This window comes from Natator depressus, chromosome 7 (assembly GCF_965152275.1).
Source record: "Natator depressus isolate rNatDep1 chromosome 7, rNatDep2.hap1, whole genome shotgun sequence".
In the NCBI taxonomy this organism is placed as follows: Eukaryota; Metazoa; Chordata; order Testudines; family Cheloniidae; genus Natator; species Natator depressus.
Genome location: NC_134240.1, coordinates 68,403,030 through 68,419,674, shown reverse-complemented (window position 1 = coordinate 68,419,674; position 16,645 = coordinate 68,403,030). Strand labels below are relative to the sequence as shown.

General features: G+C 43.4%; 1 protein-coding gene across 1 annotated transcript in view; it reads right to left on the bottom strand.

Annotated features, from left to right (window-relative positions):
- SH2D4B (SH2 domain containing 4B) overlaps positions 1-16,645 on the bottom strand; it is a 99,857-nt gene that overhangs the window by 27,951 nt on the left and 55,261 nt on the right. Inside the window, exons 6-7 of the mRNA XM_074959941.1 lie at positions 15,562-15,585; positions 12,199-12,326 (exon numbers count right to left, since the gene is read on the bottom strand). Coding sequence (XP_074816042.1) covers positions 12,199-12,326; positions 15,562-15,585 — 152 coding nt within the window. The remainder of the gene's footprint in view (positions 1-12,198; positions 12,327-15,561; positions 15,586-16,645) is intronic.

Genomic DNA, 16,645 nt, shown 5'->3' with positions numbered 1-16,645 from the left:
GGTAGCTTTCTGATTCTGTAATCATTGCTACACCAGAGCTGGCTAAAATCAGAGCAGCTTGGGGGCTTACTTTAATCTATACCAATTGGATAATAAGGGGAGGTCCATCACCAGGGGGGCAACAGTAAGTTATACCTGCCCGCTGGCCCTGCCATTCTCCTAGGTCCCCACGTCATAGCAGACATCCTATGCTTATGAGGGAGAACTGGCTGCTTTCAGGCAGCCCAAAGAGTATGTCTATAATGCGATAAAAAACCTGTGACATTGAGTCTGAGAGCCAGAATCAGCTGGCTTGGGCTCATGGGGCTTGGGTGCAGGGCTATAAAATTGCCGTGTAGACATATGGGCTCAGGCTTGAGCCTGGGCTCTGGGACCCTTGGGCTCCAGCCAAGCCTGAACAGCTACATTACAATTTTATAGCCCCATGAGCCTGAGTGAGCTGACCCAGGCACTGAGACTTGGTGCTGTGGGGTTTTTATCACAGCACGGACACAGCCAGAGTGGCTAGGTTGCAGCAGAGGATCCAGCCCATAATTTATAGCTAAACTGGCACATGAAACCAGAGGGAATCTGTTGAATAAGACACACAGCACAGTGACAGCTGGACGGCTAGCACAACTTGCACTGCAACCATCACAACTACTTGTGATTAAGTGGGAAGAAAACGCTATGTGTCAGCCATTAAAGGCAAAGATTTTATTCGAGCCACATCCTAGTTTGTCAAAAAGTGATGGCTTGGCAATGGCTGATGCACATATTTCCAAACGTTAGAAATGAAATATCCTAACTGTGCTTTGCGGTAGGGAATTATGATACAAGAGATTGTTTTAAACAATCTAAAAGGTAAGCCATTTAACAGTAAGGATCTTCAAAGAAAAAAATACACCCTCCCCCCCAAAATATACGCTTTATAAAGAAATGAATGTTTCCTGAAAGATGACAGACTTTACAATTACACAGACGTGTCCATGGTGGACTTCAAAAACCACCTAGGCTAATAATTTACATTGAACATCATGTCTGAAAGATCATCAACAAATTGTCAGGATACCATCCTTTCTGCATACTCAGTGATGACTGGTCTCAGAGTAGCAGCCGTGTTAGTCTGTATCCGCAAAAAGAACAGGAGGACTTGTGGCACCTTAGAGACTAACAAATTTATTTGAGCATAAGCTTTCGTGAGCTGAAGCTCACTTCATCGGATGCACGAAAGCTTATGCTCAAATAAATCTGTTAGTCTCTAAGGTGCCACAAGTCCTCCTTTTCTTTCAGTGATGATTGTCACTGTAAATCACTGTCTGGAGAGTCCGCTGAGTGTAAGGAGACAGATAAATGCCACAGTTAACATGGACCCCAGAATCCTAATTTTATAAGGGGACTCATAATAGTTAACTAGGAAGAAAACATATTATGATTTTTGTTTTCCATATATTTCCACAGGTGAAAAATGTTTGTTTGCTTTCATCAAAATTTAGTTTATATTATTACTTTGTCTGCACTATACACTTAAAATATGGGTGCACACATTTACCGTGTACAATACTAGCCTGATCTAAAGCCCTTTCCATTGTTTTCGCTGGCTTTGGATCAGACTTTATATGCATAGTACAAAATATATATAAATTTGTCATATTGTACATGGATTTTTTCCCCTCTATTCAAACTAATAGAAATTCCAAATAGATTTTTAAAAACACTTTGATGATGTGGTTTTTGGTAACTACCTTAGAACATATCTAAGGAATTTGAGCTACTAATTTTTCTTCTAAAGCACTTGGCTAGACTATGAAGTTTGTAATTAAAGTTATTGCTTGTCTACTTGCTTAAAACATACTGATGGACTTATTTTTGTTTACCGAGTCCTAGACCGAGGTTTGACTTTAAGCACTCGTGAAAGTGACAATGGGACACTGTAGCACTAGCATAAGTCAAGCAAGAGCGCTGGTAGGCACAGATCCTACTGAGTGCCTATTTGAGAGAGTAATTTTGGCTTAGCAAGATTCTAAAGCCATCATTCCACAGGAGCAGTGAGACTGATAGCTGCACAGCTTTTGCTTGGCAGCTGGATCAATAGGGCTGTCGTCACAATGCTTTGCAGAATAAGGGGAAGGGGCCAGTCAGAAGACCACCTGCAAGAAAGCTGACTACAGTCTCTGGGCTTTGATTTTACTATAATATTTGCTGTGCTTTAAATGGGAAATATGCAAAGAAGTATAACTATTTTGGGGTTAAATACTGATTGTTCAGTTACATTTTATATTGAGTCCCTTTAGCTTATAAAGAATTAGTAGATTAGAGTGATAAGGATGTAATAGATGTGTATGTGCATATCAAGAGCAGGTATTCTAGTTGTTTAGAAGCAACTATTTTTGTTTTGGTTTGTTTTAGTCTAAAAATGGCACCCCCTGTAATACTACATGTCCAATGGTTGGAAGAAACTTCTACCAAGAAAAGTTTTCTTCTCCTGGAGTATGTGTTAGAGCTCTGTCTTTGCTTTTTATCTTTTTTACTTTCTCAAAAATGAATGAATGAAGTCCTTATATTTGATTTACTCTAAATAAATGACCCTGTTGTAATGTACTGATTAGTTTACACACATATTATCTCCAAACATGACAGCAGAACATATATAGTCAGTTTCAAATTACTTTTGTTCTTTTTTCTTTTAGTTTTGCTTAATGTAAAAAAAAAAAAAAAGGGGGGGGGGGGGAGGGATCCAGTGCAGGAGCATACCATTACCAAGGGAAAATAATAGTCTGATGCCACCTAAACCTTGGAATGACACAGATTAGTTTAAAACAAAACAAAAAAAACCCTTCCTATACTAAGGCAGTTCATACTAAGTGCACCTAACCTGTTTGTCTCCTAAACTTTGAACACACCCCGCCAGGCAAACATCTCTCTAAATCTGTGGTTACATTTGTATAATCACTTATTTTTAGCATCCAATATCTGTCCAGTAAAGTAATCTCTTTCTAACCACCATCTACTTCTTTGGCAACTAGCACTTGAGTCTCAGTGGAACAGAAAACAAGGAAGATTACCTGTTGTGAAGGGACAGGGAAGCCTATTTTCACATTAGCAATTAGCCTATTCACATTAATTATTCAGTTACCTCACTCTCTCATTTCAGAGCAATAGCTCAGCTGCTCTTTTGTGCTTCCTCTCTCCCTGCTGCATGCTACAGTTCCTGTTACCTCACTTTGAAACTCTGCTCTCCTATAAGAGGGACCATGGGTCTAAAACATTTCTTCTGTTTGCCAAGAACTTCTCTATGCTGACACTTTTGAACTGTAACGGCACTAGAAAAACTATCTCAAAGCCTTCCAAAGGACTGATTGACTAAAACAATTATTGAGAGCTAAGTGGAGTGACATACTGTCAGAAGTTCTCTTTTCTGAGAGCCAATCAAAAACACCTCTGGTTTCCAGAGTGAGAAGTTGAGAACTGAATCAGAGTTGATCAAGTTGTCAGGTTTTCTTGTCATATGTTACTGGAAACTAACCAAGCTTGAAACACCCATCATCAGCAACTGGTAGCACTCAAGATTTAGCACATATTCACCGCACACTGTGCTGTCCTTGAAAAATACCATCTGTATGAGCTGGTACCTCATATTTTAGTTAGATGACTGGGATTGATATGGTGATGCCAAAACTGTAGGCCATCTCCCAGTGAATACAGAGCTGGAATCACATCACTATCATTATATAGTGAATCCACTCACAGTCCACAAATACATAACCTTGCAGGGGCATAGTGTCTCTTTTAAAGATACTCAATATAATATTCTCATGCTTGGGGATTACCACTTCAAGGGTTCAATAGAAAAATTTAGTGGTCCCCAGGAATTGCCCTGTCAATACCTCCACCAAACACTAGTCAGATAAATTTTCCCAGACTGACATGTCCCATTTTTGTGTACAGCAGTCCCTTTATAATACATGGGGGGGTTATTCACCATGCCCTACCATGGCGAGATGTATATTCATTCCTATGTTCTGGATTCAGCAATGATGAAAAGTGCTGGATTGTCAGTCCTGAAGTGCCCTGTTTATCTCTGGAAAAGGGACAATATAAGGCAACAGCAGTGCATTCTTCCCCATCAATCCATGACAATACACCTGAACCTGTTCAAGAGGGAGCCCCCAGAGGGACAAGAGAGTGATTAAGTCTCCAGACTGATTCAATCCGTGATCTGTGCTCTAAGATTGCCAACAAGGGTGCCATTTAGTACTAATTGCAATAATGATTTTTGGGACATAGATAGGTCCACTTGGAACCAGATTATGACACTGAACAACCATCCCCCCAGTAGGGTGTGTCCCATTCACAGAGACCTGATCCAACAAGTCCCTGGGAAAGACGCCTATTGATTTCAATAGGCTTTGGATAAAGCCCTATCTCCCTTTTTTCATCACATGCTCCTTAACTCCATTTCTATGTAAACAAGTTGAGGATCCATCCCTCTGTATTCTCAAAAGAGCAAATCAAACAGGAAAAAAGCAGATGAAGTAACGATAGGAAAATAGATAATTCACGTTAAAAAATGCCATATCTCCACTAGGGTTTACTTCATCTCATCCTAACATGTTCTGTTACTTATTAAGTCCCCCCTCACCGCCTCTAGAGAACCAGAAAGTGTGTGTTTTGTGAACAAACAAGCATACTGTATTTATTGCTGCATAAGGTCTTGATCAAATCAAACAGCTAAAATACTTGTGACCCTGAGAAAATGCTCATTTCAATAGAAGCTACAAGAAATCTTGCTGTTGCATCCTATCCCTGTGGCAGAGTTATTCTAAAAACAAGACACGAACGCTCAAAAATGTTAGACATCCCATACTGAAGTAGTCCAGTCTGCAGAACCATCCTGTCTACTTACATCTGTCAGCGATTCTTCCCACAAACAACATGGGAGAAGAAAGCCATAAGAAGGAATTCTTGATCTGAAATCAGAGGGAACACCATACTTTTGGGCTATGATGTCTCTTCACCGACTCTCAGGACCTAAAGAAGATTCCCTTTCAAACACCTATTGACTGGACAGCTTCTTAAACTCAGCTCCTTCACTAATGGCATGTAATAGATATAAGACAAAAATGTGTTGATAATAGTAATGACTAGAACATGTCCTTTCTACACTTGTGAGCTTGTCCATTGGCCTAATGTAGGTAGATCTGAATTACCCATCAAGGACTTCCAGATCTTAACTAAGGATGGGATCATTTTAGAGTCTGGTTCTTGTTTCCTACGTGACACTTGAATGATTTGAGAAAATCTTCTATATTCAGGAGTCAAACTATGCATGAGCCAAAATGTAGGGTCTGAGAGTTTGCCACATCTGAACTTTCCCAGAAATAACAAGTGACAAGCCAATTTTCATAGGAAAAGAGCTGCATGCCTAAGGGGAGTTTAAACAGAAGGAAGGAAAGAACAAGACAACACTGCAGACAAAGGGCGAAGTATTAGTATATAGTGACGGAGCAAGGCCAGATGCTACAGGAAAGTAGTGAGAAACAGGTATGTTAGCCCCAGGCTAAACAAAACCCTGTTACCATGGTAATCTACTGGCAGTTGCTCCAGGTTAATCAACACACCTGGGGCAAATTAAGATCCTTCTAGAAAGCAGTGGAGACAGCTAGGTTGATGAAGCCAATCAAGGGCTGGCTGGAACTAGTTAAAAGTCTCCCAGTTAGTCATGGGTCAGGAGCTGTAGGAGGAAACTGTCCTGCTGGAGAAACTGGGTAGCACAAACCCTATCAGGCTCAAGGAAGGAGGCCCTGAGGTAAGGGTGATGTCAAAGTTGAGGAAGTGGGGAGCTGCTATGGGAAAGTGGCCCAGGGAATCGTACTCAGCCTGTTTCAGAAAGTCAGCTACCAATAGCTGCTACTATTAGGGTCCCTGAGCTGGAGCCCACAGTAGAGGGTGGGCCCAGGCTCCCCCTTTCTCCCCCACTCTTCCTGATTAATCACAGAGACTGTGAGACAACAGAGACTGTGCGAGGGAGGGTTGCTTCTTCCTCTCTCCCTTGCTGGCTTATGATGAAAATGGTTCAATAGTCTGTGACCCTTGCCTCTAGAGAGATCAGGGCTATGTGGAGGGTTACAGTGAAACTCTGAGGCTAGTGTAATCCACCTGGAAGCGTGGGACCCACTGAGACAAGGTCGGAGCTTTGTCACAACTGGTGTTAGCGGTGGGATCCATTGTTCACAGTACAAGCCGTCAGGAACAGTATCCCCGATAATGTCACGGCAAACCTGATGGCTGAACTTTGTGACTTTGTCCTCACCCATAACTATTTCACATTTGGGGACAATGTATACCTTCAAGTCAGTGGCACTGCTATGGGTACCCGCATGGCCCCACAGTATGCCAACATTTTTATGACTGACTTAGGACAACGCTTCCTCAGCTCTCGTCCCCTAATGCCTCTACTCTACTTGCGCTACATTGATGACATCTTCATCATCTGACCCATGGAAAAGAAGCCCTTGAGGAATTCCACCATGATTTCAACAATTTCCATCCCACCATCAACCTCATTCTGGACCAGTCCACACAAGAGATCCACTTCCTGGACACTGCTAATAAGTGATGGTCAGATCACCACCACCCTATAACACCCTACTGACAGCTATACTTACCTACATGCCTCCAGCTTTCATCCAGACCACACCACATGATCCATTGTCTACAGCCAAGCTCTGTGATACAACCACATTTGCTCCAACCCCTCAGACAGAGACAAACACCTACAAGATCTCTATCAAGCGTTCTTACAACTACAGTACCCACTTGTTGAAGTGAAGAAATGGATTGACAGAGCCAGAAGAGTACCCAGAAGTCACCTACTACAGAACAGGCCCAACAAAGAAAGTAACAGAACGCCACTAGCCATCACCTTCAGCCCCAAACTAAAACCTCTCCAGCGCATCATCAAGGATCTACAACCTATCCTGAAGGACGATCCCTCACTCTCACAGATCTTGGGAGACAGGCCAGTCCTTGCTTACAGACAGCCCCCCAACCTGAAGCAAATACTCACCAGCAACCACACACCACACAACAAAAACACTAACTCAGGAACCTATCCTTGCAACAAAGCCCATTGCCAACTCTGTCCACACATCTATTCAGGAGACATCACCATAGGACCTAATCACATCAGCCACACTATCAGAGGCTCGTTCACCTGCACATCTACCAATGTGATATATGCCATCATGTGCCAGCAATGCCCCTCTGCCATGTACTTTGGCCAAACTGGACAGTCTCTACGCAAAAGAATAAATGGACACAAATCAGACATCAAGAATTATAACATTCAAAAACCAGTCAGAGAACACTTCAATCTCCCTGGTCACTTGATTACAGACCTAAAAGTCACAATATTACAACAAAAAAACTTCAAAAACAGACTCCAACGAGAGACTGCTGAATTGGAATTAATTTGCAAACTGGACACCATTAAATTAGGCTTGAATAAAGACTGGGAGTGGATGGGTCATTACACAAAGTAAAACTATTTCCCCATGCTTATTCTGCCCCCCCTTCGCCCCCCCCACCCCACTGTTACTCTCACCTTCTTGTCAACTGCTGGAAATGGGCCATCCTGATTATCACTACAAAAGGTTTTTTTCTCCTGCTGATAATAGCTTACCTTAATTGATCACTCTCGTTATAGCGTGTATGGCAACACCCATTTTTTCATGTTCTCTGTGTATATATATATCCATATATATCTTCCTACTGTATTTTCCACTGCATGCATCTGATGAACTGGGTTTTAGCCCACGAAAGCGTATGCTCAAATAAATTTGTTAGTCTCTAGGGTGCCACAAGTACTCCTCGTTCTTTTTGCTGATACAGACTAACACAGCTACCACTCTGAAACATTGTTCACAGTGTGGCAGAAGAAAAAGAGGTTTAAAAAAACAAAAAAAAAGAGTGCACTGTGGTATGGGGTTTTTGTTTTGTACCACAGTGGAAGAGGTGGTGACAGCTCTGGCGCAAGCCACGGTGCCCCAACAGGAGGCCTGCCGGGTTCAGGCAATGGCGCAACAGAAGCCTATGCAGCTACTGCAGGAAACCAACCAATTTTTGGTGAGCCAGGCAACCCAAGATCAAGCCCTCCTGTGAGAGGTAGTGGACCAGCTGAAGATCCTCACCACCCAGGCCTGGCGGTCCAACAGGACATGAACCCTGAGGGCCACTGGTTGTCTGCCAAAGATGACAACAGAAGATGACATAGAGGCATATATCCTCTCATTAGAGAGAACTGCTCAGCGTGAGGTGTGGCCCCAGGAGCAGTGGACCAGCATTCTCGCACCCTTTTTGTGCAGAGGGGCCCAGAAGGCCTACTTTGATCTACCTGCCGAGGATGCTGCTGACTATCCCCAGCTGAAGACAGAGATCCTAGCCCGATCAGGGATGACGGCAGCAATATGGACCCAGAGGTTTCATGAGTGGAAATACCAGGAGAACAAACCTCCGAGGTCCCAGCTATTCGACCTCATACACCTCGTGCAGAAGTGGTTACGGCCCGAGGTATGCAGTCCGGAGGAGATTTTGGAGACTTTGGTCATGGACCATCACATGCAGGAACTGCCGCCAGATCTCCGCAAATGGGTAGGCCAGAACGATCCGTCCACCTGTCACGAAATGATCATGCTGATAGAAAGACGGATGACTGCGAGAGAACTGACCGATTTCCCATGGAAGGCCCCTTGTGAAGCAAGCACCTGACCCCAACCTTGGAAGATTGGGTGGCCAAACCCCCGGGGAGCCCTAGGTGGAAGAAGAGGGCGGCTGAAAACCAGCTAGGAACCCAGAAGGAAGGGAATGGCCTGAGTGGGGGGAACTCTGAGACTAAACCCCCTAACCCATGTGATAGGGGAGTGACTGAAAGCAATTATAGACGTTATGCATGTGGGGAGTGGAGACACATAGCAGCACAGTGTCCCAGCACTGAGGAGCCTATGCAATGTAACTTGGGGGATTGGGAGGTCCCATGCTCCCTTATCCACCTCGCGGGGGTCGCAGTAGCCCTGCATAACTACACCAGGCCGGTGAGAATAAACGGCGTGGAGACTACAGCACTTGTGGACTCTGGGAGTGCTATCACCCTCATATCAGGTAAGCTGGTAAAAAATAGCCAGCTGCTACAAGCCAAACAAGTAGCAGTGACATGCGTATATGGGGCCATAAGCCATTACCCCACCATCTCAGTGGAGATAGAGATTCAGGGGAACCCCATTGAGATGACAGTAGGCATAGTTCCTAAACTCCCATATCCCATAGTCATTGGGAGGGACTATCCAGGGTTTGATAATTTACTTCTCCTGGAAAGGCTGGAGGCAGGAGGGGACCCTGAGGGCAATGACTTGTCACCGTGGGAATGTCAACCCCTGATGTTTTCTGAGATTTCTCAGGATCTGTTCCCTGCTCCCAGAAAGACCCAGAAGACCAAAAAAGAGAGGAAGGCCTTGGGAACTCAGATCCTGACCCAGGGCCAGAGGACCGCCCTAGTAGGCAGATAGACATGGACAGCAGACAGAGAAACTTCGACCGTGGAAGGTGAGCCAGAGGCTAGCCCCAGCTGTGACAGTGGTGAGCCACTGGAAGAAGCAGAAGCCGGCCCCTGGAAGCTCAGGCAGGTTAGTCCTGGAGGAGAAACTTTCGGATGGGACCAAGCAGAGGACCCCAGATATAATAACACCAGGAGAAAGGTGGCCGAGATAGACAGGATACCTGTGGATGGGAAGGTCTACGGCCTGAGACCTTACTTTATAGTGAAGAAAGATCTCCTGTACTGGGTTGTGCAAATGCAGGAGCAAGAGATACAGCAACTTCTGGTGCAACGAAAGCATCAAAAATCCATATTGAGCCTTGCCCACAATCACCTTTTTGGAGGACACATAGGGGTAGAGAAAACCCAGGCATGGATCCTGCGGAGGTTCTTCTGGCCAGGAGTACACGAAGATGTCCAGTGGTACTGCACCTCCTGTCTGGAGTGTCAGCTGCATAGCCCTTGCCCACACTTGAAGGCCCCTTTGATACCTCTTCCAATAATAGAGATAATTTTTGAACGAATAGCCATGGATCTGGTAGGGCCCCTAGAGAAGACAGCACGGGCCACCAACATGTACTAGTTGTCCTGGACTATGCAACCCGGTACCCGGAAGCCGTCCCCCTATGCAACATGGCTTCCAAGACAATAGCTAAGGAGTTAGTACAGATCTTTGCCGAGGTTGGGCTACCCAAGGAGATATTGACTGATCAAGCTGATGAAAGATCTCTGTTCTTTGCTCCACGTACAAGCCCTACGGACTTCTGTGTACCACCGTCAAACCAATGGCCTTGTGGAAAGGTTCAGTAGGACCCTCAAGGCCATGATCAGGAAAGTGGTAAACTGGGATGAGAAAGATTGGGATACCCTACTGCCTTACCTCATGTTTGCCATCCGGGCGGTCCCACAAGCCTCCACGGGCTTCTCTCCATTCGAACTACTATACGGGCGCCACCCCCATGGCATATTGGATATAGCCAGAGAAGACAGGAAGAGGAGCCAAATTCCAGAAGGAACACAGTCGAGTATGTACTGCAGATAAGAGATCGTATAGCCAGAGTTACGCCCATTGTATGGGAACACTTGGAGAAAGCACAGGAGACCCATTACAACCACCAAGCAAAGGTTTGACAGTTCCAACCTGGAGACTGGGTGATGGCACTGGTGCCCACAGCAGAGAGTAAACTTTTGGCCCAGCGGCAGAGACTCCTAAGAAGTGATCGAAGTGGTGGGGGAGGTGAATTATAAAGTGTGGCAGCCAGGCTGCTGGAAACTGGAGCAAATTTACCACATCAATCTAAAACCTTGGCACAGCCGAGAGGCATGCTTAGTCACCCAGGAGGCCCTTCCCCATATACTGAAAACTACAAAAAATACAATTATTGCATTAACTAACTCTTAGAGAGATCCCATGTCAAATATCTGTATCTACAGGCCCATCTTTCATGTGCATTACTGCTCATAAAAAATGGAAGTGTATAATATTTACAAGCTAGCCACTTCTTTCTTTTTGTTTGAAGCACCAAGCCATTGAAAATAGCAGCTAGCTGATGTGTTCTAAAATATTTAAGTAAGAACTTATGTATAGTGAGAAAGATTTGGAACCACAACCTGGAGACAGACAAGAGCTGACAATAATTGTATTTCTTCATTTCCTTGCTTGTAACAGATGATTAGTTGAGATATGATTCTCCATATGCACATTTAACTTATTTATGCCTTGATAAGCAGGGAGTGAGGGAGGCTCACCTGTCAAAGAGCTCTCAAAGAAAGTGGGGGATTCTTTAAAAACACAACCCCATAATAAGAAACGACAATTGGGGTCAAACAAAGGTCAGGCCCACCACACCTACTATAATGCTCTAATTCCTAACATTTAGAGGAAAAGAGTATTGTGACTTGGATCTAAAATACATTCAAGCTCATAAATAGAAGTTTTTGTGTCAGCTATGCTTTATACTAATGGCCAGAATGCTTGGTTCCCACCTATATAATTACAGCAAGTATAAACTGTGTTTGTAATGCAAGATGAAAATGAGATTTGCATGTGCGCACGTGTAACCCATACACCTTTGGGGTGTGGTGTTCTGTCCCATCTAGTGGCACTGAGATGACTTAGAGAGAGAGAGAGATTAATGAGTTTGCTCTACAGCCTTAGCTAACAGCAAATTGGCTTTTCACTCATGCTGTAGAGGCTCACGTACTAAGCTCCAGAGGTCTCAGGTTCAATCCTGCCAGCCAACGACCGAGGTCTGTCAGTGTTACTCATACACCTGTCCCAAATGTTATTCAAGATCTCCATTTGCACAGTTCAGGCTCTGATAATGCTGAGAAATAGGAGGACAACTGGTAAGTGTCACACATTGGACTACAAAACAGAGGAAAAGAAAATGGGGAAGAATAGTCTCTCTATGATAAAGATAATGAATAGACATTACTTGTCAGTCAGCATTTTATGCCAACCTCTGTAAGGAAGGTGAACAAGATTATTCCCGACTAGCGATGTGATTGAGAGTGCCTATTGTGTTCCTTTAAAAAAAAAAAAAAAGATATTTTGTAACCCACCACTTCAACCCAGAACGTCCTTCAGGCTCAATTATATGAAAGAATAAAGATAACTGAATTACCATGAAACCAGGGCGCAACAGCACATGTGTTCCTCTCAAACCCAGCACGTCGTGGAAGCTGCTCCTCCTTGAACCAATGAATGAGGATTTCTCTGGAAATGGGTCTAGAAGGACGCTCCCAAGCTTTCCTACATTTAAAATACAAACAATGGGAGATATACGTCATGCAGCTGTAGTACAAAAAATAACTTGCACCATGATCATAGAGTAGGGGAAACAGGGCTAATCACTAGAGTTCACTGGGAATATTTTCCTTCGCACAGCAAAAAAAAAAAATTTTAACAAAAACAACTGTTTTTCCCCAACTTATCAATTTTTTTGGATTTCATTGAATAACTAGATTTCTTTTGGGTAGGGAAGGTGCGGATTTGTTTTCTCATAAAAATCCAACATTTTTGACAAAAGAAATTCCATCACTAAAACTTCAGTTTTGTCCAATACCCATTTTCTGTGAATAAGATTTAATGGAAAATGTTCAACCTGCTCTATTATTCATTCCGATTTCTTTTAATTTTTCATAGACGAGATTATTATTTGCAGGCAAAAAACCCTACTTTTTACCTTTTGTGTGAATCCCCTGCATGTTAAGCCAGATTCAGCCATTGTGACTGGCATGCCTTGACCACAGGAAAACATGGAGAGAAAACATTTCTCTGGAATGTCACTCTTAGGTGCCTTTCCTTCCCCCTACTTCTACTACTGCTCCACAGGTCTTATGTCCCTACTTACGCATCTTGTAAGTCCTCCATTTCTGTTTAGCTCACTGCATTTTTCTAGCTCTCGCATCTTGTGCTCTGCCTACAATGGAGCTATCATTTAATGATCCATATTTGCAGGCAACCTGAGTAAGTTATGCAACTAGTATTGTTTTGAATTACAACTCCTTCAGAATCAGGATATCAACTGGACAATTACAGAGAAGCACCACTATAACCTACCAGACAACCAAGAACCAACAAAACAAACTAGATCCTGTATCAGAGTAACAGCCATGTTAGTCTGTATTCGCAAAAAGAAAAGGAGTACTTGTGGCACCTTAGAGACTAACCAATTTATTTGAGCATAAGCTTTCGTACTCCTTTTCTAGATCCTGTAGTATTCGATAATGATGAGCTTGCCCTCTAGTGATTGGAGGCCATGCAAGAGACTACTGAGTGCTCTTGACATCTGATGGATATCCTCCTCAGGGTTCTGGGTCCTGCTTCCACTGAAGTCAATGGCAGTTTGGCTGCTGATTTCAACAGAAGCAGAATTAGGCCTTTAGTGTAAATGGCAGAACACCTAAAGTTGACCCCAAGGAGTCTCAGTTCAAGTGGCAAGACAGAGACCTAAGTCAGAATATCAATCGGATATGCTCTAAGGCTTGGTCTATGCTACAAGGTTTTAACAGTTTTCCCTTCTGTTGGCACATCCTTGCACACATCCATTCTCAGTTTTGAGTCCTGCCAGCAAAACCCATTCAAGCTAAACCACCTCCCCAAATGGCATAAATCCTGTACCAGAACCATTTCGCCAGTACAATGCCTGTGTGGATGCTGCATTACCTGTAACGGTACAAATTGTCCTCCGGCAAAAGAACCGCAAGGCCCCTGGTCCCACAGCAGTGACTGCTTTTCTCAAATTTTTGAACTCTGCTGCCTAGGGGAAGCTTCCCCACCTCTTAAAATCCCCAATATGTTTGGAAATCCCTCTCATCCTACTAGCCTACCTTTGGTATACTAGAATTCAGGTATTATTCCAGGTAAAGCTATAGCTAAAAAAAGCTCAGGTAAACCTCATGCTGCTTCCTGTCCAGGAAAGAATTCCTGGATTTCATCAGCCTGTGAGAGTAGAGGGGCAGTGCAAGCCCAGATGTGGAACTGCTGCAGAAATAAAGATGTTTATTTGGATATTGCAAAGGCCAGAGGTACAACAGGGACAATTAGCACTGTCTGGCAAAGAGAGAAGAACTGCATCAGTCCTACCAAAAGACAAAGGAGGGGACAAAAAATCTGGTGCTATCCTCAAGGGCTGCCACTACTATGTGGAGATAGATGCCATACTGAGTGGTGACCCCATCACCGCCCCACAAATGACAAAGGACACCTGGCAACATCTGGAGGAAGGGACCACACAACTGCAACATGAAAGTCAGTTTGTTTAGGAGGGGGATGTGGATGTTGCAGAGCCCACAGAGGATAAAGAGCTCTTCCACACTCAACTGAGCCTGACCCACTTGAACCAAAAGATGGAACCCAGTGAGGAAGGGGAAGGGAACTCCAGTAGATGAAATATACTGCTGCCCATTTATGCATGCTTTCTTCTCAGGGCCCCAAAACTTCCCCCTTCTGGATTCCTCTTTCCCACCCTCTGAAAATGGCCTCTGAACTCGTGAAGGCAGAGATCAAAGGAACTATCTTTTATAACATCTGGTGCATTTTAAGAGCATGCAACTTGCACAATTAGATAAATCTTTGCTGAAAGAACACAATAAGCAACCAAAAATTATTCCCAAATACCTATTTTTGTAGGCAGAAAAAAAGTAAAATAAAAACAATGCAAACACAGAAATATATGCAAACCAATACCAGAGTATTCAAATTAAGTACATGGAAAAGATGCTCTGACATTATGATAACAGAGAGATTACAGTGCTATCCATACAGAGAAGAAAGCAACTACACATGAAGGCAGCGTTAATTCCCCAGATATTGCTGCTTTTAAAGATTTTGTATGGGTCGCCTAGACAGTTTACCCACTCCTGGACCCAAAAGTCCAGAGCTCACTTCTCTCTGATTCTGTTTAAGAGCAGAAGATAAACAGGACTCCAAACAGCCTTTTGGGAACTGTTTGAGCATGAATTAAAAGGGCTGGTTTTATAGCAATTTTCTGCCTAGGGCCAAATCATGAAATTTCTCCCAGTTGATTTCTACACAACTACAGTAGACAAAGCAAGCATGGTAGGGGCAGGAGGAAAAAAAACAACCACACAGATAGAGACAAACGATGATTAGTAAAACGAACAAAATGCTTCAACACACATTGAAAATCAGCAGGGAAAAACAGACAGGAAAGAAGGATGAGGGGAGGAAATAAAAACCGAGACAAGCTTTCCAAAGAACATAGAAGGCGAAAGAAATAGGGATCACACAGAGAAATAACATCATTTTACTGTGACTTTAGGTAGCCCTGAACTGAAGAGGCAGTGCACAAATTTGCACCAGCCCAGGATTAACCTCAGAAAGCACTGTGACTCACGCTCACCCCTCTAGAGATACTGTGCTAACCCCCTTTCTCTTGCTCCAAAAAAGCAGTAATCTACTGATGTCCCACACCAGCAGCAGATTACAACACACCACATGCCTGTTTAGCTGCACTGGCCACCTCACTGGAGGAGCAATACTTTGACTCTGCCCCTTCTCTCTCTCTGCTCACCCACCTGCCCCCCATATGGGGAGTACACACGTACAAAGTAGCTGTTATTCCTGAGCATGCAGATCCAAGATCTGGGTAGCCTGTACAAGGGTTTAAGGAGAGTTCTTACTCCCCTGATTCCCTTCAGCAGGTATGTAGTCTGAGTCACAATCTAGTCATACACAATGACAAAAAGATACCTTAAAAGATACGAAAAACAAACAATATTTTTTTGTTTTAAACATAGATGCGACTTGGAGATGGATAAACAGCTTTGGACAAGGGCTGGATAAGGATCCAAACTTTTTTCAGGTCTTCTCAGCCCTACTTGTAAGTAATTCACATCAAAAAAACACCCAGTTCTGTAGTAAATAATTCCATTCAGAAAGCTGAGAACTTCAGGCTGAATTATAACCACTAGTTTTCAAAATTTACTATCTTTATTAGTGTGTTTATTACTTTATTTCAGAGAAGACGCTTTGATGTAAGTGGTTTGAGAAAATAAAAATAATGAGAAGACTGTTTTGACAAGTGGCTTGATGGCAAGTGTAGCAATCCCACCACATTTCAGACAGAGCAATTTTGATTCCTCAAACTGGGAATTTCAACAACCCATCTGCAGTGAGTTTCCATATCTCACATAACAAGACAAAGAGATTGCTTGTCAAAACAGAACATAAACCCCAAGCAGGAAGGGACTGAAGTCCTTTTGGTGCTGCTGGGCTGCCAGACATCACAAGCACATTGACTGGTAATTGCAAGACTTGGCAGTAAAAGGGAAAATAAAAGTTGAATTACTCTTTCTTCCCTGAATGTGCATTTTTTTTACTTTACCACCTTGCCCAGTTCACGTTATCTTGTTGATCTTACCAAGCCTAATTAATAATGTCAGATGGCAACATATAAACCCACAAGGAGCAATTGATAAATTTCAGAGCAGATGGGATGCAGTGTTGGATTGTTTTTCACTTCTGGAATCCACGTAGTTTACGAAAGAGAAAGATGAAGGATCAATAGGTAAAAAACTCAGAAGACCCTTGATTTTGCCATAAGA